The following is a 20,441-nucleotide window of genomic DNA, read 5'->3' on the forward strand; positions in this document are numbered from 1 at the left end:
GCAGTGGTACACACCTGTTTGGAGCTGCCTGATGATTTCTGAGATGGAGCAACATTACACAATGTTAATAAGCCTTTGAAGTACCTTAGATTTTGCTTTTGATTTTTACTTTTATTAATAATTTCTACAATAGTAATTCAAAGTGTTTTTTTTTTTTTTTTTCCTAAAACCATATTACATTTCCCACTTCGGGATTCAATACTGAGCTCTGAATAAAGTAACATTACTCTTAGGATAGTTTTTAAAATTAGTGATGAGGTCAAAAATAGAATTGCTGTTCCTCATGGTAAATTTTGTATTTTATTCTGTAGATGAAAAACACATTGAAAGAAGACATCTGTATTGATCAAGGTCCAGTCCCTGGAAACACACCAATTATGTATCCCTGTCATGCATACTCACCACAGGTAATGCAAACAAGTGAACAGATATTCACATGTGAGGTATTGCTAACTGTTCCTTTTCAGCTCTCAAAGGGGCATGAAAAAGGTACTTCAGGACTATTCTCTCTATGCTTTTGAAAGGAAAATATTAAACTTTATTTCTTTAAATTCTGATCCCCAATCCAACTGGTAGCAGAGCAGGCTCATGCAGATATCTGAGTGCATTAAAGGTTTTTGATTTAGCCTTACTGAAAAATGTGAGACCTTATGTTGATACTGATCCTGTTAATTGACAGAAGATCAGTGCATTAAAAGGGAGAGAGATGGAGCTCTTCCACACACCTCACTGCATAGTCTCTCCATGGGTAGGAAGCTGAGGGTTACCATTCAGGAGTAAGCATCTGGCTTTTTTTCATTATCACAGGAGAAAGATATCGTATGGTGTCACATTTGTCCTAGTTTAATTACTGAGAGATCAGTGAGTACTGGTACTGTACAGCTGATGTCGCTCAATATCAGTTTGGGAACTGTATTCTATCAATGTGCTGATGAGATTTCCTTAGTACTTTAATTCACTGTCAGTGGTGTCACCTTGCCTTTCAGCACCTGTTTTATCACAGCACAGGAGAAATGTACATAGGAGGTTTACGTGCCCGACTAAATGCAGTTGATCGATGTGTAACAGACCCTGGGAGAGGGGACCTGCCAATTTTAGAGCAATGTGACATAGCTGTGAGTAAAGGTCTGAACTTGCACTGGGATTTTAAGCAGGTAGGTTGCATTTCTATGCCCCCACATTTTGATAAGCTTTCCCATTATGAGGAACCCTTAAACACATTCATTGCAAAGCAGCTTGCCTCTGAATAGTGTTGCCTCAATTTCAAGACTTGCAGGTGTCACTACAAGAGCTAAGGTGAAGTTGATTGAGTCCTCAGGGGTGTGTGAATGGTCACACAACAGATGCTGACTGAGTTACCAGAATTTAACCAGTCCTCACTTGTTATCTGAACCATAGTCACTTACATTTGTCCATCTGTCTCGTCTGCCTGGGTGGAATCAGATGGCTTAAGCCTGTTACACAAAGGTTAAAGAATAAAGGTTTTTAATTTTTAACTGAGAAGACTAAAAACATTCACTTGCTCACAGCTCAGCTGAAAGGTAGGAAATATGCAAGCCCGGGAGTCTCTACTGTTTTTGGTCTGACTGTGCATCATGAACCCTCTCCACTATCCACCATCTGTCTTCCCAGTCTTCTCATGGGACGTGTTGGTCTTAAGGGAGAAGACACCACATCCTGCACCCTCTCCAGTACTTTCATCTGTAACAGTGTCTGAGCATGGAAGTCCTAGCCAGAGATCAGGCTAGGTTCATCCTTTCAGTGCTCTGGTTACAGCTGGCCATTAGAGTCTTCATGCTATAAAAAGTTCAGTTGTCTCCATTTGTGCAGTATTTATGCTAGCTGATGCTGACACGCTTAAGAGCCTCAGTGATATTTTCATCTTCTGTATTCAGTACCTCTTCCTTCTGCTTAGTCAACTAGTCTAGGAGAGATACAGCCATGGTATGTCATGGTGCTGGGGGAGGATAAACTGGCAGCAACAGCAATGGTGGAGGGAGAGGTGGGAAAGGAAGCCATGCATCTTCACCCTTGTCAGGCAGTTCAAACCTTATTAGCTTATGTAATTAGTAGTTAATTAATTTTACATGTAATGTATGGGCAATGTCTACTATATATCCCTCTCAGTGAAAAATTAAACAGGAGACAAATCCAGTAAGAGTGGTAGAGAATAAAGTTGAACTGGTGAAAGACAAAGTAAGTTCCAGTGAAGTATAACAAATAATAAAGTTCCAGTGAAGTATAACAAATAATACAGATCTACATGTTCTCCAGAAATTCGAATATGGAATTTCTTTTATCTTTAGTCTGGGCTGTAACCATAAAACTTAGAAAAAAGTGCAGGTGTGTTTCTGGAAGATTAAGATCCACCTTAAAAGTAAACTTTCAGTTCCTCATATGTGTCGAGCATTATCATAGTGAAACAACTGGCAAACAGTAGCCAGTTAAGATCCTGTTGGTCTGGAGCCCAGCTACTTGTCAACATCCTTGTTTCCAGTGTAATGAGATGACTTAATCACATCCCACTCCATTCACAACAGTTAAAACTGAAATACTAACTTAGAGATAAGGGATGACTATTCTTTTATCTGTTATTAGTTTTATTGAGAAATAGGATGCAGTGTTACGAGTTATTTAGAAACAGGATACAGTGTTAAGAATTGGCAGTCTGTTGAAGTTCCTGCTGACCGGAAGAGGGAACTTCATAACCCCCATTTTTAAAAAGACTTTTTATCTTAAAAAAAAAAAAATTAAAAAAATTCTCTTTTTAAAAGGGAAGATCCAGAGAACTACAGGCCAGTCAGTCCCACCTCTGTGCCTGGCAAGATCATGGAGCAGATCCTCCTGGAAACTATACTAAGGCACATGGAAAAAAGGAGGTGATTGGTAATAGCAAACATGGCCTCATTAAGGGAAGATTGTGCTTGACAAAACTTGTGGCCTTTTGCAATGGGGTTACAGCATTGGTGGATAGGGGAAGAGCAACAGATATAATTTGTGTGGATTTGTGCAAAGCATTTGACACTGCCCTGCATGATATCCTTGTCTTTATACTGGAAAGATATGGATTTGGTGGATGGACCACTCATTGGGTAAGGAATTCATAGGATGGTCACACTCAGAGTTGTGGTCAATGGCTCAATGTCCAGGTGGAGATCAGTCATGACTGGTGTCCCTGAGGGGCAGGTATTGGGACTGACACTGTTTAACACCTTTATCAGTGACATGGACAGTGGGATTGAATGCACCCTCAGCAAGTTTGCTGATGACACCAAGCTGAGTGGCACAGCTGACATGCTAGAAGGAAGGGATGGCATGCCAAAGGACTTGGACAGGCTTGAGAAGTGGGCTTGTATCTACATCATGAGGTTCAAAAAGGCCAACCATAAGGTATTGCATCTGGGTCAGGGCAATCCCAAGCACAAATACAGGCTGGGAGGAGAATGAATTGAAAGCAGCCCTGAGGAAAAGGACCTGGGGGTGTTAGTTAATGACAAGCTCAACATGAGCTGTCAATATGCCCTTGTAGCCTAGAAAGCCAACCTTATCCTGGGCTGCATCAAAAGAAGTGTGGCCAGCAGGCTGAGGGAGGTGATTCTCCCCCTCTGCTGTGCTCTTGTGAGGTAGATTTAGGTTACATATTAGGAAGGTAGATTTAGATTACATATTAGGAAGGAATTCTTTCCTATGAGGGTGGTGAAGCACTGAAACAGGCTGCCCGGAGGAGCTGTGGATGCCCCATCCCTGGAAGTGTTCAAGGCCAGGCTGGATGGGGCTTTTAGGAACCTGGTCTAGTGAGAGGTGTTCCTGCCCATGGCCAGGGGGTTGGAACTGATTCTATGATTCTATGATTCTATGATTCTATGATTCTATGATTATGATTCTATTATTTTATAATGTAATAAAATGTTTATTTGAAGTGTAAAAGGAAAAACAAAAACAAAAACACACTAGAATGAAAAACTCTGAAAAGCAGACACAAAATAAATCTCTAAATATATTTAATAGGCATTGAAGGGTACCAAAAACTGTCATGTGTCATTAGCATGAGGCAAGTGTAAAATTTTTCTTTTATATCTGTCACCTAGCAGTGTTTGTCAGACTCATTTGTAGAGGCCAAGACAATTACTTTCTGACTAAGCACTAAATTTAAATGCCCACATCTTCTCTCATATTTTCTTTTTTTTTCCTTTTGTAGGGATCAGCTGTAATCAACAGAAACACTAAAAGATGCCTTGAAATCACAGCAGACAATACAGGTACATACAGACTTGTAATGCAGACCTGCACGGGACAAAGGTGGAATATTCAACACACAGTAAAGGACTGGGGAAAGACCAAAGATGTGGAACACAGGATACAGCAGTGACAGTGTTCAACTGAGGATCTTTTTCTTTGGAAATTGCTATGTTCATAACACAGCACTGAAAGGAGTGAACTGAAGAGTTTGATAGAAAGGGTTTTTACAATGTGTTACTTACTATAATAGCTGTCGTCTACTGATGCAAAGGTACATATTCATCTCTCTGTGTTCTTGGCATCCCTTGCCAAGTGTCCTTGCCAATCCCACTCCTACCCATGAGTTTCTTTGGCTAGGACTGGAATTGTCTTTGCTCTGTTTCGTCATCACTGGAGAGAAGCAGTTACTCCTAAAAGTGTTTCAGCCCACCTGAGTTATTTATGATGTCATTTTGAAGTGCTTACCTCTGCTCATTAATGTAGAGCAGGTACAAGGTCTCTCACTTTGTAACTTATGAATATTCAGAAATAAAAAATATGGGTCTAAGGCTTCTTGCTTAATCACAGTTTATGAGTTTATCTTAGGCTGAATTGGACAATTTTTCTTGGGTGATGAAGATAATGCAATACTTCTTGTCATGATGTGTTCATGCTAGTTGGTGAAATGAAGTGCATTTTCTTTCTGTATAATTTACCTGGACATGAATCATTTTCTCAGTAAAGTTTATTATTTTCAGCAGTGTGCTACACTAAGGCTGTTTTATGAATACCTTCATGAAGCTGATTTATGTGAGCCAGCTAACAGCGTGGATTAAGGGGGATTTAATTCAGTAGTTTCTGCAAACTAATATAAGGCCAGTGCAGTAGTGTATGCCTGTTGAAAAAAAACAAGTAAAATACAGTCAGAGTTGCTAATGAGAGGCAAACTCCAGGTAGACTCAATAAGAATTCCTCTTCTCTAGTATAGAAATAGGGGTAGGAGGAACTGGCTGTCCTACTTAGAGTAACCACTCCTAGAAGCTACGCTTATTTGTTAAAGGGAACTCCTGCAAAACAAACTCACTGAAACTATACACAGTTTCAGCCTGAAGTAATTTCATTATCAAAAAAGTGCCAAGCATTTTATTTGATTAGAAAATGTGTTCAGAGTTTGTTTGAATATAATCTCATGAATTGATATGACTTCCATTTTCCGATAACACTAGTGACAGGACCCGCGGGAACGGGGTTAAGCTGAGGCAGGGGAAATTTAGGCTGGACCTCAGGAGGGGGTTCTTCACAGAGAGGGTGGTTGCACACTGGAACAGGCTCCCCAGGGAAGTGGTCACTGCACCGAGCCTGTCTGAATTTAAGAAGAGATTGGACTGTGAACTTAGGCACATGGTCTGAACTTTTGGGTAGACCTGTGCGGTGTCAAGAGTTGGACTTGATGATCCTTAAGGGTCCCTTCCAACTCAGGATATTCTATGATTCTATGATTCTATGATTCTATGATTCTATGATTTCTCGGTAAACTTGGTGTGAACCATCTATCCCTGATATTCAGGTCTGGAATTGGAGAAACTCTTAAAAGAAAATCTTTGGTGGCTTTATTTTTTTTTTTTCCCTTGAAAATTGATTTTTAAAAGTGATACATTTTATCCAGATTGGATTTAACCTACTGAAATTAACTCTTACTCCCATGTTTTGTGTCAAAGCCAGACACCAAAGAAAATGTTTTATATGTGCTCTGCTGCTTTTCTGCATCTTCAACAGTGTGTCTGACCAAAGCCAAAGGATTTAGCAATTTGGAAAGCACAGTGAAGATTGTGGAAATTTTGCCAGCACTACTGAGAATATAATCTGGCTTGCTGCTGGTGGTGATAGTAAATAAAAAGTGTTCACTTAACCATTTCTTCATCTTAATATGCCACTTTAATACAACCAAAATGTAATAGGCATTTGAACAATTTTGTTCTGAAATTAGAGTTTGGAAAACATCAAAATGTTCCAGAAAGTCTGGATATTCTGTTTCTTAATGTATGGCCAACAGTTATACACAAGAATCAACAAAAAACCGAAACACTTCAAATACACTAATATATTGGTTTCTCTCAAGTGTGCATTGTCTTGTTTTTTTGAAGCCCATTCACAAATGAAACTGTTTGGCTAATTTAGCAGACAGGAAAGACAGTAGCCACAAGAGAATAACTCAATTTTCTGACTAGTGCATTCTGGTGATGCTTGGTGAGACATAAAGAACAACTTAGTGTTTTTTGTTGTTGTTTGTTTGTTTGTTTGTTTTTGGTGCTACAGCAGTAATACATTGCTCTCACTAATAATACTTTGATATACTTTGAATACTTTTGCATGAGGGTAGTGCTGCATGATTTCTCAGCAAGTCAAGAGTAGGTGTAGAAATTGTATGTCATGGTGTGTCATGAGAAGGAACCTATGACTGTAGCTGTGGTGGTTTCAGTGCAATGGCTAGCTAAGCTCCCACCAGACCCCCTGCTCCTGCATGGGCTCCCTTCCACAGGCTGGCCCAGAGATCTGCTCCATGTGGGACCCATGGGCTGCAAGGGGACAGCCTGCTCCACCAGGAGCCTCTCCACAGGCTGCGGGAGAACTTTGTCTCCAGTGTCTGGAGCACCTCCTGCCCTCCTGCTGCACTGATCTTGGTGCCTGCGGGCCTGGTTTTCGCACATGTTCTCAGTTCTCTCTCCAAGCTGATGTTTAACAGCCATTTTTCCCTTACTTAAACATGGTCTCACAGAAGTATAAGAAGTGTCACATATTGGCTCAGCTTCGGCCAGTGGTGGGTCCCTTTTGGAGCCAGCTGGAACTGGCTGTTCTCTAACATGGGGCAGCTTCTCAGCTTTTCCTATAGAGACCCCTCCTGCAGTCCCCCCTGCTACCAAAACTTTGCCGCAGAAGTCCAATGAGTAAGTGAATGGGATCTCTTCTTGATCTGGTAACCAGTCATTAGCTGAATGTTCAGAAATGCAGAAAGTCACCTCAGCTTCTGCAGAATGACACGTGAGTCATGTGTTAAACAGAGGAAAACAAGTGATAAATAATAACATAGAAGTTTTTAATGAGTGTTCAGATGCAAAGGAAAGGGAAACTTTAATTCAAAGCAAATATCAACAAAATGACTGAGATTCATACCACTGTGAAGTAAGCCATAGCAGCACGTACATAATAAAGCTTTTCTCCTTGGTTTTGTGCTTAAGCAATCTTGACCTTACTGCATATTTTGATATAAATACAGCTTTGGAGGAAGATCTAGAAAGGGATAATAAGTTTTTCTGCAATATTTGGTGGAACAGGGAGAAGAATCAGTCTAGAGGCAGGAGCTATTTAATGGACTACTAACCAACAATCTCTTTAAATGGAAAATAAATCAGAGAACAGAACATCTTTTCAGCTTGCACCAGGGGATTTGTTTAGTTCTGACCAACAATGTTGTGGGGAACTGTGAAAATAACATTTATATTTGTTTTCATTTATGTTTTTGACTGATTTTTCCCACCTAAAATTATTTCTTCCTTTTCCCACTCTCACTGCAGAACTAGTCCTTTTGAAACAAGCACATGTGTTACCATTGCAGTATAATACTCTTCTTGCATCAAGAGCAATCCAGTCAGAATCAATGATCAATCTTTAACTAGATGACAGATTAAATTTTATCTGTGAGAAATGTATCTGTCAAAAGCTAAAGTAGCCTCATTAGGTATGACAAACTTTACCAAAAGAATTTGTATTTTCAGAAAGGTAATTTACTACACATTTCACTAGTTCACCACTATGCATGTCCCAGTCAGAACACAACTTTTCCATTCCTGCACAAGACAGAAATAGCTCACTTTGTTTGTTGGTTTGATTTGATATTCCTGGGCTTTATTCATCCTATTTAAGCTGCCATACATCTATTTGTTTTCCTGCACATATCTTCCAGCACTTTGTGTTTTCTGTCCCCCTCCCCCCCACACTTTTTTTTTTTTCTCTGCTAAGTATCCTGTGAATGCATGTTCTTTGAAATCTTCAGCAGACTGTGAGTCTGAGCTTTTCCTTCTGCTGAGAGAGGCAGATGAGTTGAGGACATCCACCAGTTTGACAGGTATTGGGGGATATGAATGATTGCCAGCAGAGAGAGGCAGAGCTGCTCACAGACAGCCACCCAGAATCTCTCAGTAACCAAAGCACAAGCCTGAAGATTGCCAACAAATTAAGGAGTTCGTCAACTACACAGGGTAAGACAGGGTAATGTCCTGTCCCTCACTCCTGATAAGGATTGCACTAGGGCTTTGCATAAATGTTATTTAAGCAATTATCATCAGTATTTAAAATTAGAAACATATGGTTTAATGGCAAACATTATCTTGAGGGAAGACAGTAGTTTGATAAAGAGAAAATACTCGTTTTATACAGGTAACTTTGCAAAGATGTTGTCAGTTCAGCATATTTCCAGGAAAAGAGGTACAATATTAGAGTGCTACACTGACAGCCATATTGAAAAAGACTGTGATAAATATGCGCAAACCTGTGATGCAAGGAAACTTAATCTGATAGCTATCACACACTGGAGCCATCCAAGTTTGCCTCTGCATCTCCTTTGGACTTGAATTTCTGTGTGTCTGACCACACCACACCTTCTCTTCCAAGGTGCTGCCTGTCTCGTTGATGTTCTTTGTCTTCTAGTCCTTGGAGATCAGGGCTCTAGCAATTATCCATGCAGTGCTACAAGTATTACTCTATTTCTTGTTCCCGTTTCCTAAAGCAACATAACCTGCCAACTTCCTCCAGCAGCTACTCCACCTGCTGCCTACATAACTCCACTAGATCACACCTTGCACAGGTGGAGCACCCCATACTCCTCCACCCAAGAGTGTGGGCTGCAAAATCTCCACCTGGACAGCAGCCTCCCTGAAGCTCTGTCTGGATGGCCTCCACTTGTCTACGGATGGCATGGCTAGGTTCCTGGCTGCTGCAGAGCACAGCACATGCCTGGTCTCAACTACTATTCTACCAAGAATCTCAGAGCACAGCCTACAAGCACTGATTATTTCCTGAAGACCTTGAGCTTCTCAGTAGGTTTGCATAGACTGCAACATGCCAGAGAGACCATCGAGGCACACACAGTACAAGAGTGTTGGGACTCAGGAACCCCCTCAGACACCTCCTGGGACCTCACAAGCCTCGCATGCTTCTCAGCACACTGAGACTGCTGCTGACCTTCAGAAGAAGCTACAGAACAGATTAAAACTGCAATAATCAGTGTTTATTGAATATCTGTGGTTAAACATCCTGCCCACTCCACCCCCAATCAATAGCATGCCTTTAGGGTTGCAAGGGAAAAGCTCTTTAAACAAGGTGATGATGACACACACTTTCTGCTGTGAGATAAGCAAAGAAGGAAGTTTCAGTGTGTCAGTTCTGGGACATCTGTCTATGAGATCCTGAACTACACTGTGAAGGAACCTACATCTCTGCCTCCAAGGGATGATTTTCCTCCTACTTGGGCAAATATGTGGTTACTCACTAGTCTAAAGTGTATCTTACTTCAAGGTATCTTCCTTGTGTAATCTTCCTTCCTTTTAATCTGTCTTAAGACTGTGTGTACAATGGGTGTGTAATGTGGAGGCAAACATGTAATAGCCTTAATTTATCATTGTTCTCATAAAACAGTTTATTTTGGAATGAAAGGATTGATTTTCTGCAACCTTAAAATGATTTTCACCACTGCTTCTTGGATGGGCTTTCAAGCCTTTGAAGGGACTGCAAAGGATGGCAGACTTTTCTAAAACAAGGGAACAAGAGATACTCTACTTCATTTCCCTTATTCTGGCAGCTATAGGTAGAATTTTAAGGAAGTAAATGGGAATGTTCATTGCCATTATTTGTCTGGTAATTTTGGACAAAAGATGAACAATTATTTTGTAATTTGGCAATTCCATGCAGCTTGAAATTCAAGTAAGTTTGTGTTCACATACTTTGGCAGTAAGGGAGCAGACGATTTTGTGATACATCTGAAAATTCATTATTTTCTAGAGAAAACAAATCACCAAATCAAACAATTTGCTTGAAACAGAGATCTCTCCACATACAAAATCATATTAGTATTTTGGATAAGTGATACAGTTGTTAGGAGCTATGATTCAGAGATTGAAAACTGGCAGGCTTGCTGACAAAGGCCTGGCATGGCCCAGCACCACTGTATCAATCTTCAGCTATTATCATCAGATGAGTGTGTTGGCTGCAATGGGATTATCAAGATTCATCTAAATGAATCTTATTTGCTCTGGTGGAGTACTGCAAAGATCCAAGGCAACTGGAAGGTAACTGAACAGCAAGAGTTTCTATTTTCCTTCTCAGTGGCTGGGAAGATAGTGAACTGAAATTCTGAAAGTCTTGGCCACCTGGGCACACTGCCGGCTCATGTTCAGGCAAGCATCAATCAGCACCCCCAAAATCCTTTTCCTCTGCACAGCTTTCGAGTCACTCTACCCCAAGCCTGTAATGCTGCATGAGGTTGTTTTGGCCAAAGTGTAGGATCCAGCACTTAGCCATGTTGAACCTCATCCCATTGGCCTCTGCCTGTCGACCCGTCCTGTCCAGGTCCCTCTGCAGGGCCTTCCTACCCTCCGGCAGATCAACACTTCCCCCCAGCTTGCTGTCATCTGCAAACTTACTGAGGGTGCACTCAATTCACTCATCCAAATCATCAATAAAATATTAAAGAGGATGGGCCCCAACACTGCCCCCTGCAGAACACCACTGGTGACCAGTCTCCTGCTGGATTTCACTCCATTCACCAGCACTCTTTGGGTCTGGCCCTCCAGCCAGTTTGTAACCCAGCAAAGAGTGTACCTGTCCAAGCTATGGGCTGCCAGCTTCTCAAGGAGAATACTGTGGGAGACCGTGTCAAAGGCCTTGCTGAAATCTAGGTAGACTACATCAACAGCCTTTCCCTCATCTACCAGGTGGGTTACCTGATCAGCTCCCTCAGCACCCTTGGGTGGATCCCATCTGGCCCCATGGACTTGTGGCAGTCCAGGTGGAGCAGCAGGTTTCTAACTCTCCTCCTGAAGTGTTGGGGGTTTATCCTGCTCCCTATTCCAGACTTCCAGGCTGAGGACCCCAAGGATAACTGGTCTGACTATTAAAGACAGATGTAAAGAAAGTATTGAGAATCTCAGCCTTTTTCTTATCCTCAGCAGTTATGTTCCCCACCACATCCAGTAAAGGATGGAGATTCTCCTTGGCCCTCGTCTTACCATTAATATATTTGTAAAAACATTTTTGTTGTCTTTATGTGGACACTTTGATCTCTAGTGAGGGACATGAAGAGAAGACCTCACCTAATTTGACACATTTTACACCTTGTGGACACAGCCTTGTAGTGTGCAGTTTTGAATATGTGGAATAGTAGAAGCAGAAGCTACTTAGCATTTTCCCTTTGGTTTTGAGCTCTGTAATACTGAGACCATGCACGGTGAATTTCATGCTTTTTCCAACTCATCTGCAAGTCCCAAGAGCTCAGTTACCAAAAGGGAGAACACTACCAAAAAGTAGCACAAGGTGAACAGAGGGGAGTCAAGCTTAAAATGTCTCAAAGAGAGCTAGCATTGTGCAGGGGTGAACCACTGGCTTTTGAGGTGTCTTCTTTGGCTACCCAGTAGCATGTGCATGTTGTAAAAGAAAAGAGGCCAGTCCACATGTAGAGATTGCCTTTGCCGTCCACTGTCTCCAGCATCCAACCCTCCTGTTCGTAGCAGATAATGCTCTACCTGTTCCACTGCTGTTCTTACTACTCCATCCAGGGCAGCGGGTAGTGTTCTGAGATGCAGGGCACAAGCCAACATCCAGCGGAATAGTGTCTCCTTCTATTCTTTTGTCATTTGGTCCTTCATAGAGAAATCTTTTAGTGGCTTCCTCTTTGAAACAGGATGAACAACTGGGGATAGAAATTATCTCTCTCATATCATGCTTCTACTTTCTTCCTATATAGAAACTGTAAAAGTGTCTGTCTGCTTGAAGCCTCCACAGATGAGGTGTTTCCCAAAGCATAATGAACAATCTTTCAGGGACCATGAAAAAATCTGCAGAGTATTAAGCATATCTGAAATATAACCCAATGTTTCTTGCTGTAAAAAATGCCTTTATGAATGTTGCTAAAGGAAAGGCATAATCTATTACCAGGAGCCTGTTTAACTGGTGCTGACCCTTGATTGTGTGATAACTTTATTTTGAGAGGCTGTGTACATCCAGGCCTGGTTGCTGCTGGTATCATTTGTCTAATGGGCAGCAAATATGAACGTTGCAGGCAGGTTGTGGTCTTGCCCTGCAATAGGACTGGTCTGCCACTCTTGTGGAGTAGTGTTTTCTACTAATACAAATACAGGCTGGGAAGAGAATGGATTGAGAACAGCCCTGAGGAGAAGGACTTGGGGGTATTGGTTGTTGAGAAGCTCAGTATGAGCCAGCAATGTGTGCTTGCAGCCCAGAAAGCCAACAGTATCCCAGGCTGCATCAAAAGCAACATGGCCAGCAAAGAGAGGGAGGTGTTCTCTCCCTTTGCTCTGCTCTCGTGAGACACCACCTGGAGCACTGCATTCAGCTCTGGGGTGTGTAATACACAATAAATGTTTGTTCATTGTCTTTTGTATTATAAAAACAAGGAGTTCTGTTTGAGGAACGGGAGTTGTGAAAACTCCCTGCTGAAGTAAGGAGCTGTATAATGCTTTGCTAGACACTATGAAAATTCTTTTGCTTAATGTAACAAAAAAGAGAACCCCCTCCCCTTCTCTCCTTCTGCATCTCAGTTGCCTCTTTTGTTCAAAGACACTGCTGCAAAGTTCATGTAACCATCTCCTGATAAGTTGCTAAACTAGTGTATCAACATCCTGCCTTCCTGTCTCAGGCTGGGCCAACATGACCAAATAAAAAAAGAAGTTGAACCACAACGCCGAGGAAGACTACGGCCTTCATCTTCACGACCACCAGAGGGACAGAGACGACCCCCTAGCAACAGTGCGCGCAGTCGCAGAATATACCAGGATGTGCTGCGTAATCCCAGAATTACCAAGATATAAAAAGGGACCCTGGCGGGGGTGAGGTGCGCGCCGTTGGTGGAGCCGAGACTCCCCGGCCGCCCAGCGCTGTTTTGCTTGCTGTTGCTTACTCAATAAATTCCTTTCTATTATTAATGCAATGCTCTCTGAAAATTAATTAAGGGGGCAACTTATAACAAATTTGGTGCCGTGACTCGGATGAAGGCAATCTGATTGAAAGACCTTCGGAGGGGGCGCCCCGCTGATTTCAGCGGCCTTCGCTAGGACTGCTTTCATTCAAATCCTTCACCGACGAACCCTAAATTCGGCAGCAAGCAAATAAAGCCGGCAACCCCTAGTAATCTTTGTGCACGAAGACCGAACGAAGACTCAGGAGTGAGTAAGTATAGGCCGGTGATCCGTTCGGTTGGGGTTGGGTATCCTGGAGCGTGTCGCTGTGAGACGTCCAATTGCGGACGAAGCGAGTGTGGACCCCTCAGTAGTGCGGTTCCCACATCCCGTGAGGGACTGGGCCACGAAAAGGGGGAAGCGATTCATGCGTGTGTGTGTGAAGGCGCTCCGGAAGATGGGACAGAAGAAGAGTAAGCCTTCTGGTCCCATGGGCGGGGTAACGTCTGATGTTAGGTTACCCCGGGATTAATGATTAAAAATTGGGAGGATTCCCCTTTTAGGCGGGGAAGGAATAAAGTAAAAATGATACATTATTGTGTTGAAGTTTGGGGTGGTAAACAGATTTGAGGAGACCACCTTTACTGGCCTGTATTTGGGTCCTTTGAAGATTGGGTTTGCCAGGCCCTAAATATTTATGTAAACTCAAAAGAACCTTTTAGTTTGGAAGAAAGTGAATATGCACATTTGTGGATCAGCTCGGAAACTAGAGCCAATTTATATCCTCTAAAAGAAAAAGGAGGGGATGGGAGGCACAAGATAAACTGAGAATTAGAGATTCCAGCCCCACTGCCTCCCTATATTCCACCACCCCCACCTGCAGCCCCTCCGACTCCCGGGCTTCCTAATCTGCAATCCCGGGGAGACTCTGATAGCAACTCTGATTCTAGCACTCAGGGACCAGTGGCAGAATATGTGGCAGTCCCCATTAACTCCAGGGACGTCTGAGATTTTAAGAAAGAGACAGGAGGAGGGTAAGCGAGCTTTAATGGCAACTGGCATAATGTTTGCAGCTGCTGAGGAATAATTCTAACTGGAATAATAACTGTACATTGTATATTGTATATATAAAAGCCCGGGCATTTTTGTTAAAGTGTTCTTTTATACATATGTTAATATGTTAATATGTAAATATAAGAACTGCCATTGAGGTGTATGTCTAAGGGAACAAAATTTGCCCAGGCATATTATCGGCTCATCAGGTTTAAATGTCCCCAGTGTAATTGTCTACAGGCAGTTAATTTACAGTGGTTTGATTTTACTTGTGTATCTGTATATTGTGGATTTTGGAGGGATTGGGATTGACTAGTAAAGAGCTTCTAGGAAAACGGTGGAATATTAACCACTGTAGATTACAATAGGAAAAGTTCAAAGCAAAGAAATCCTGAGGAAAAGCCTCCTAGGATGTATACTAACACATTGGAGGGATATAGTGGGGTGAGAGGGTACAGAAAGTAAAAGGACTCTTATCAAATATTGTAATCAGTGGTGGCCACTTTATAAACTAGAGGATGGAGCGGAGTGGCCCCTAAATGGAACTACTAATTATAACACCATATTACAGTCAATGTTTTTGTTGAGAGAAGGAAAACAGGATGAAATGTTGTATATTGATGTTGTTTCAGCATCTTGGAGGGAAAAGGTATGGAATTAAGTTGGCCCCTGACTGAGCCTTTGATGTCGGCATTAGAAAAGTAAAGGCTAGAGAAAGATAAAGGAAGTGTTAAAAGGTTTGTTGAAAGTGTTAAAGGTATTCGAAGTTGAATGAGCAGGGAAAGGTGTTGCATATTTGCTGTGGTGTTTGTTCAGTTTCCCAAGCATCGGGGAGGGGGGAACAGCCTGCTCCACCAGGGGCCTCTCCAGCGGCCGCAGGGGGGCTTCGGCTCCAGCGCCTGGAGCGCCTCCTCCCCCTCCTTCTGCACTGACTTTGGTGTCTGCGGGGGGGTTTCTCGCTCTCCCAGCTGCTGTTGAGCAGCAGGTTTTTGTTTGTTTGTTTGTTTGTTTGTTTTCGTGGATGTGCTCTCACAGAGGCACGGGCTATGTTACTATGGCTTGGCTCTGGGCAGCAGTGGGCCCCTTTAGGGCCAGATGAAATTGTCCCTTATCTACCACGGGGAGGTTTCTGTTTTTGTTTTGTTTTGTTTTTCACGGGGGCTGCCACTGCAGTTTCCCACCCCCACACCCCTCACACACCCTCAAACCTTGCCATCAAACCCAATACACTGGAGCAGCTAAATCATTACTGACTTGTAAAGTATCAGGGATTAAATTAACTAATGAAACCCTAAATGTGATGGGGGTAGAAGGGACTGGGATAACAGTGCCACTTTTGGGGGATACCAAGCTGAGACTAGGGGATAAAATGATCACGGGGCAATTATTGTATGTATCCAAGGCAGAGACTAACTTGTTGGGAAGGGATTTGATGATTAAATTGGGCATTCAAATAGTAAATTGTTAGACTGGAATAACAGTGTTATTAATGGAGTGCTCTCTGGCCCTGAGAGCAAACATACATGTATATTCACCTCTGACTGGAAAGACCCTGAAATGGGGGCGGAAGCAACAATATAGGTGGACAATTTTACTTTAGGGGTTTACAGGGCCACCTATCTATTTGGGTAAATTCTAAAAAAGATTTTGGAGCAATTACAACCTCCCAAGGAGGTATTAATGTTATAAATATGTGGATCATTTTAAGGAAAATCGATACTCCCTGATGGGAGAGAAATGCTGAATAAAGTGATAATGAGGCAAATATTAACTGTTTTACGTCAGAAGAGTCATTGGGAGGTGCAAGCAATGTGTGATGTTGTTCTAAGAAAGCATGTCTGTGTAGGAATATATACTTTAGGGAAGCACACATGCAGAGGATGTACTATATGTCAAAGGGTAAATAAAATGGTCTTCTGTAACCTATCTAGAGGAGGATGGGAGCCAGGGCTTTGACCTTTCCAAAGTATACAGGTAGACTTTACTGAGTTACTTGTTTGTCCTAATTGACCACATGACTGAATGGGTGTAAAGCTTTACTGCAAGGATTAAAGCAGGCCTTAGAGATTGAGTGGGATTTTCACAGCCCCTGGCACCCCTCCTCTTCTGGAAAGGTAGAGCGAATGAATGGTGAAATTAAGAAACAACTAACAAAACTTGTGCTGGAAACTAAGGCTTTTTGGGTAAAATGCTTACCCCTTGCACTGTTAAACATATGGATGCAGCCCAGAACTGATGTAGGAATTTCTCCTTTTGAAATACTATATGGTATGCCCTATGACTCGGAATTGCCACTTGATCACCTTCAATTCTAATTAAGACTTGGAAAGAGACTTTTTTAACACCACTATGGGGTAGGCCCCTATGTTGTTTTGCTTACCACAGAAACGGCTATTCAAACTGCGGAGAAAGGATGGACGCATGCCAGCCGAGTGAAAGGACCTATCCGGGAACGTAAATGGGAGGCAGCTCCAGGCCCTGACGACTTGAAGCTGACGCTAAGACGGACTCGATAAGTATTGTGTATTATCTGTGTATCGTGGGAAGGGGAGGAGGCCCTGTTTCGAAGGCTCCCTAGTAGGTTCCCCTGAAGAACACTGCTGCTGCCAAGAAGAACCGATACCTTGTAGTTCGCTGCAACCGAACTGACAAGCGAGGCAGAGAAGTGAAAATGGTGGGGGACTGAGGGGCCGACAATTTAGATGGGCTCCGACCACCTCCTACGATACATGGGAGTCAGTATCATCGTTTTGGTCAGCTATGGGTCTGCGCATCCCCACCAGCCTTTTAAATGGAGCTTAATCAGATGGGAGGATCAATTCATCATCCAGCAAACGACGACAGCGGGTGCTCCCAGTTTCCGCATCACATTATGTGACCTGGCGTCAGTGCAGCCATGCTTTAACCTATCAGGATTTTACTTCTGCCCAAGTTCTAACCCAGGAAAGGGGTACTGTAATTATCCAAACGCACATTATTGTGCATACTGGGGGTGTGAAACCATTGCTACGGACTGGACACTCGGGGCTGGTCGGAATAAATTCTTACAAGTGGGATATGGGCCACAAGGTTGTAACTGACAAGTGGATCCCCGTTACAGGTGGCAAGGGCATGGTATAGGGTATACAGGAACCTTCCATGGAAATAAAGAAATTTGCAAGGTTCTATATATAAATATAACAAACTTGGACGATACTAGCTGGGTACTAGGAAAATGTCAGATTTTACGAACACGGAACAGATAGGGGAGGACTCATACTAATAAAAAGGAGGATGCTGATAGGCCCCAGGCAGTAGGAATAAATGAGGTATTGTCAGAAAATGTCCAGGGAATCCAGCCTGTGGAAAATACTACAGTGCAACCCTCAGCAGCCCTACGAGCTCAGGTAAAGCCAAGAATGATAACATAGCTGAGAATAACATATGGGGGGGGGGTCATGAATGCTAGCTACCAATTATTAAACAAAACAAACCCAAATGTAACAAAACACTGTTGATTATGCTTTAGTATAAGGCCTTCATATTATGATGCTATTGGGGATCCTGGGGAGCCCATCTGCACAAACAAGAACAGCCCTCTACATTGCAGTTGGGGAAAAGACATAAGGGTAACACTAACACAAGTCACTGGAGGTGGTAGGTGTGTGGGCACGGTTCCTAGTGGGAAGTGTCACCTATGTAATACCATGGAGAATGGAAAACAATCAACCGAGTGGCTAATCCCAGCCAACAACGCTAGGTGGGTTTGTTCGTGAGTGGGCGTAACTCTTTGTCTATCACTAAAACTCTTTAATGCGTCTCGTGATTTTTGTATACAGGTGATAATTATACCAAGGATTCTATACCACCCTGAGGATTGTATGTATACCCAGCACACAGTGGCAAGTTATCATCTGGAAAGACGGGAACCATTCACGGCTCTAACTTTGGCCACCCTAATAATCCTGGGAGGAGCTGGAGTGGGGACCAGGGTAGCCTCATTAGTTAAACAAAATCAAGAATTTACTTCCTTACGCATTGCTGTGGACGAGGACCTGACACAAATTGAACAATCCATCTCAGCCCTGTAAAATCTATCAGGTCACTTTCAGAGGTAGTGTTACAAAATCGTAGGGGATTAGATTTGGTATTTTTCAACAGGACGGGCTGTTTGCAGCCCTGAAAGAGGAATGCTGTGTATGCTGATCACACTGGAGTGGTAAGAGATACAATGGCAAGACCCAGGGAAGGGTTGGAAAAAAGGAAACGGGAGAATGAAGCCCAACAGAGCTGGTACGAATCTTGGTTTAATTATTCACCTTGGCTTACTACTTTATTATCAACAATAGCAGGACCTTTGTTGTTATTAATAATAGCACTAACTTTTGGACCATGTATTTTTAATAAATTGATTGCGATTGTAAAGGGATGTTTAGAAGCGGCACATCTAATGCTCATACATGCCAAATACGAGCCAATAAGTACCAACAAAGAAATCAAGGAAACATTAGTTCTTAGTAGCCAGGCATTGCAGAGATTCAATGAACAAAATGAGTAACTAAAAGAAAAAGGAGGGATTGTAATACACAATAAATGTTTGTTCATTGTCTTTTGTATTATAAAAACAAGGAGTTCTGTTTGAGGAACGGGAGTTGTGAAAACTCCCTGCTGAAGTAAGGAGCTGTATAATGCTTTGCTAGACACTATGAAAATTCTTTTGCTTAATGTAACAAAAAAGAGAACCCCCTCCCCTTCTCTCCTTCTGCATCTCAGTTGCCTCTTTTGTTCAAAGACACTGCTGCAAAGTTCATGTAACCATCTCCTGATAAGTTGCTAAACTAGTGTATCAACATCCTGCCTTCCTGTCTCAGGCTGGGCCAACATGACCAAATAAAAAAAGAAGTTGAACCACAACGCCGAGGAAGACTACGGCCTTCATCTTCACGACCACCAGAGGGACAGAGACGACCCCCTAGCAACAGTGCGCGCAGTCGCAGAATATACCAGGATGTGCTGCGTAATCCCAGAATTACCAAGATATAAAAAGGGACCCTGGCGGGGGTGAGGTGCGCGCCGTTGGTGGAGCCGAGACTCCCCGGCCGCCCAGCGCTGTTTTGCTTGCTGTTGCTTACTCAATAAATTCCTTTCTATTATTAATGCAATGCTCTCTGAAAATTAATTAAGGGGGCAACTTATAACAGGGTGCACAGCAGAAGAAGGACACGGAAGTATTAGAAGGAGTCTAGAGGAGGGCTACAAAGATTATCAAGGGGCTAGAGCACCTCTCCTATGGAGAAAGGCTGAGAGAATCGGGGTTGTTCAGCCTTGAGAAGAGAGGGCTTAAGGGAGATCTTATAGAGGCCTTCCAGTACCAAAAGGGGGCCTACAGGAGGGCTGTTGAGGGCAGAGTCAGGAGAGCTGACTCTGTGTCAGTAAGTGTAGTGACAGGACAAGGGGTAATGGCTTTAAACTAAAAAAAGGTAGATTTAGATTGCATATTAGGAAGGAATTCTTTCCTATGAGGCCCTGGAAGAAGTTGCCCAGAGAAGTTGTGGATGCCTCATCCCTGGAAGTGTTCATGGCCAAGCTGGATGAGGCTTTGAGCAACCTGGTCTAGTGGGAGGTATCCCATGGCCAGGGGGTTGGAGCTGGATGATCTTTAAGGCCCCTTCCAACCCAAATCATTCTATGATTCTATAAAATACATGAGGTGATAAAACACCAGACCAACTTGTGGCCTCCTGACATTGTGCAAGTGCTCAGTATTTCCCTTGGTCTTTCAGCAGTCTGCTTTCACAGTGAAGCATTTGCATGCATTTGCAATTTGGAAAACTAAACTTAAATTGTAGAATCATATAACTTCTTTTACACTGTTAAATTCAGCTAAGACAAAAGATCTTACCTACCAGGATTGCTGAGAAATACAGGGGCATCTGTTTAAGGCTAAAGAACAAATTAGCTACTTTCAGTACACCTCTCCCTTTCCCTTTTTTAGTATGTGTGACA

At 42.7% G+C, this 20,441-nt stretch overlaps 1 protein-coding gene and 2 long non-coding RNA genes across 4 annotated transcripts in view; 2 read left to right on the forward strand and 1 right to left on the reverse strand.

The window, feature by feature from the left end:
* Positions 1-4,978, forward strand: part of GALNT8 (polypeptide N-acetylgalactosaminyltransferase 8) — a 34,418-nt gene extending 29,440 nt beyond the window's left edge. The window contains exons 10-12 of one of the 2 annotated variants that reach the window (XM_084508559.1): positions 312-407; positions 987-1,154; positions 4,199-4,978. In XM_084508559.1, coding sequence (XP_084364685.1) covers positions 312-407; positions 987-1,154; positions 4,199-4,369 — 435 coding nt within the window. In that variant the 3' untranslated portion in view covers positions 4,370-4,978. The remainder of the gene's footprint in view (positions 1-311; positions 408-986; positions 1,155-4,198) is intronic. The other variant, XM_084508560.1, reaches the window with a different exon arrangement.
* Positions 1-20,441, reverse strand: part of LOC311431342 — a 59,997-nt gene that overhangs the window by 33,861 nt on the left and 5,695 nt on the right. The window lies entirely within an intron of this gene.
* On the forward strand, positions 12,853-19,597 carry LOC311431335. Its single transcript, XR_014689355.1, has 2 exons — positions 12,853-13,674; positions 16,842-19,597. It is a non-coding gene; the product is annotated as an uncharacterized lncRNA (long non-coding RNA).

Source organism: Aythya ferina (assembly GCF_964211825.1).
Source record: "Aythya ferina genome assembly, chromosome: 1".
NCBI lineage: Eukaryota > Metazoa > Chordata > Aves > Anseriformes > Anatidae > Aythya > Aythya ferina.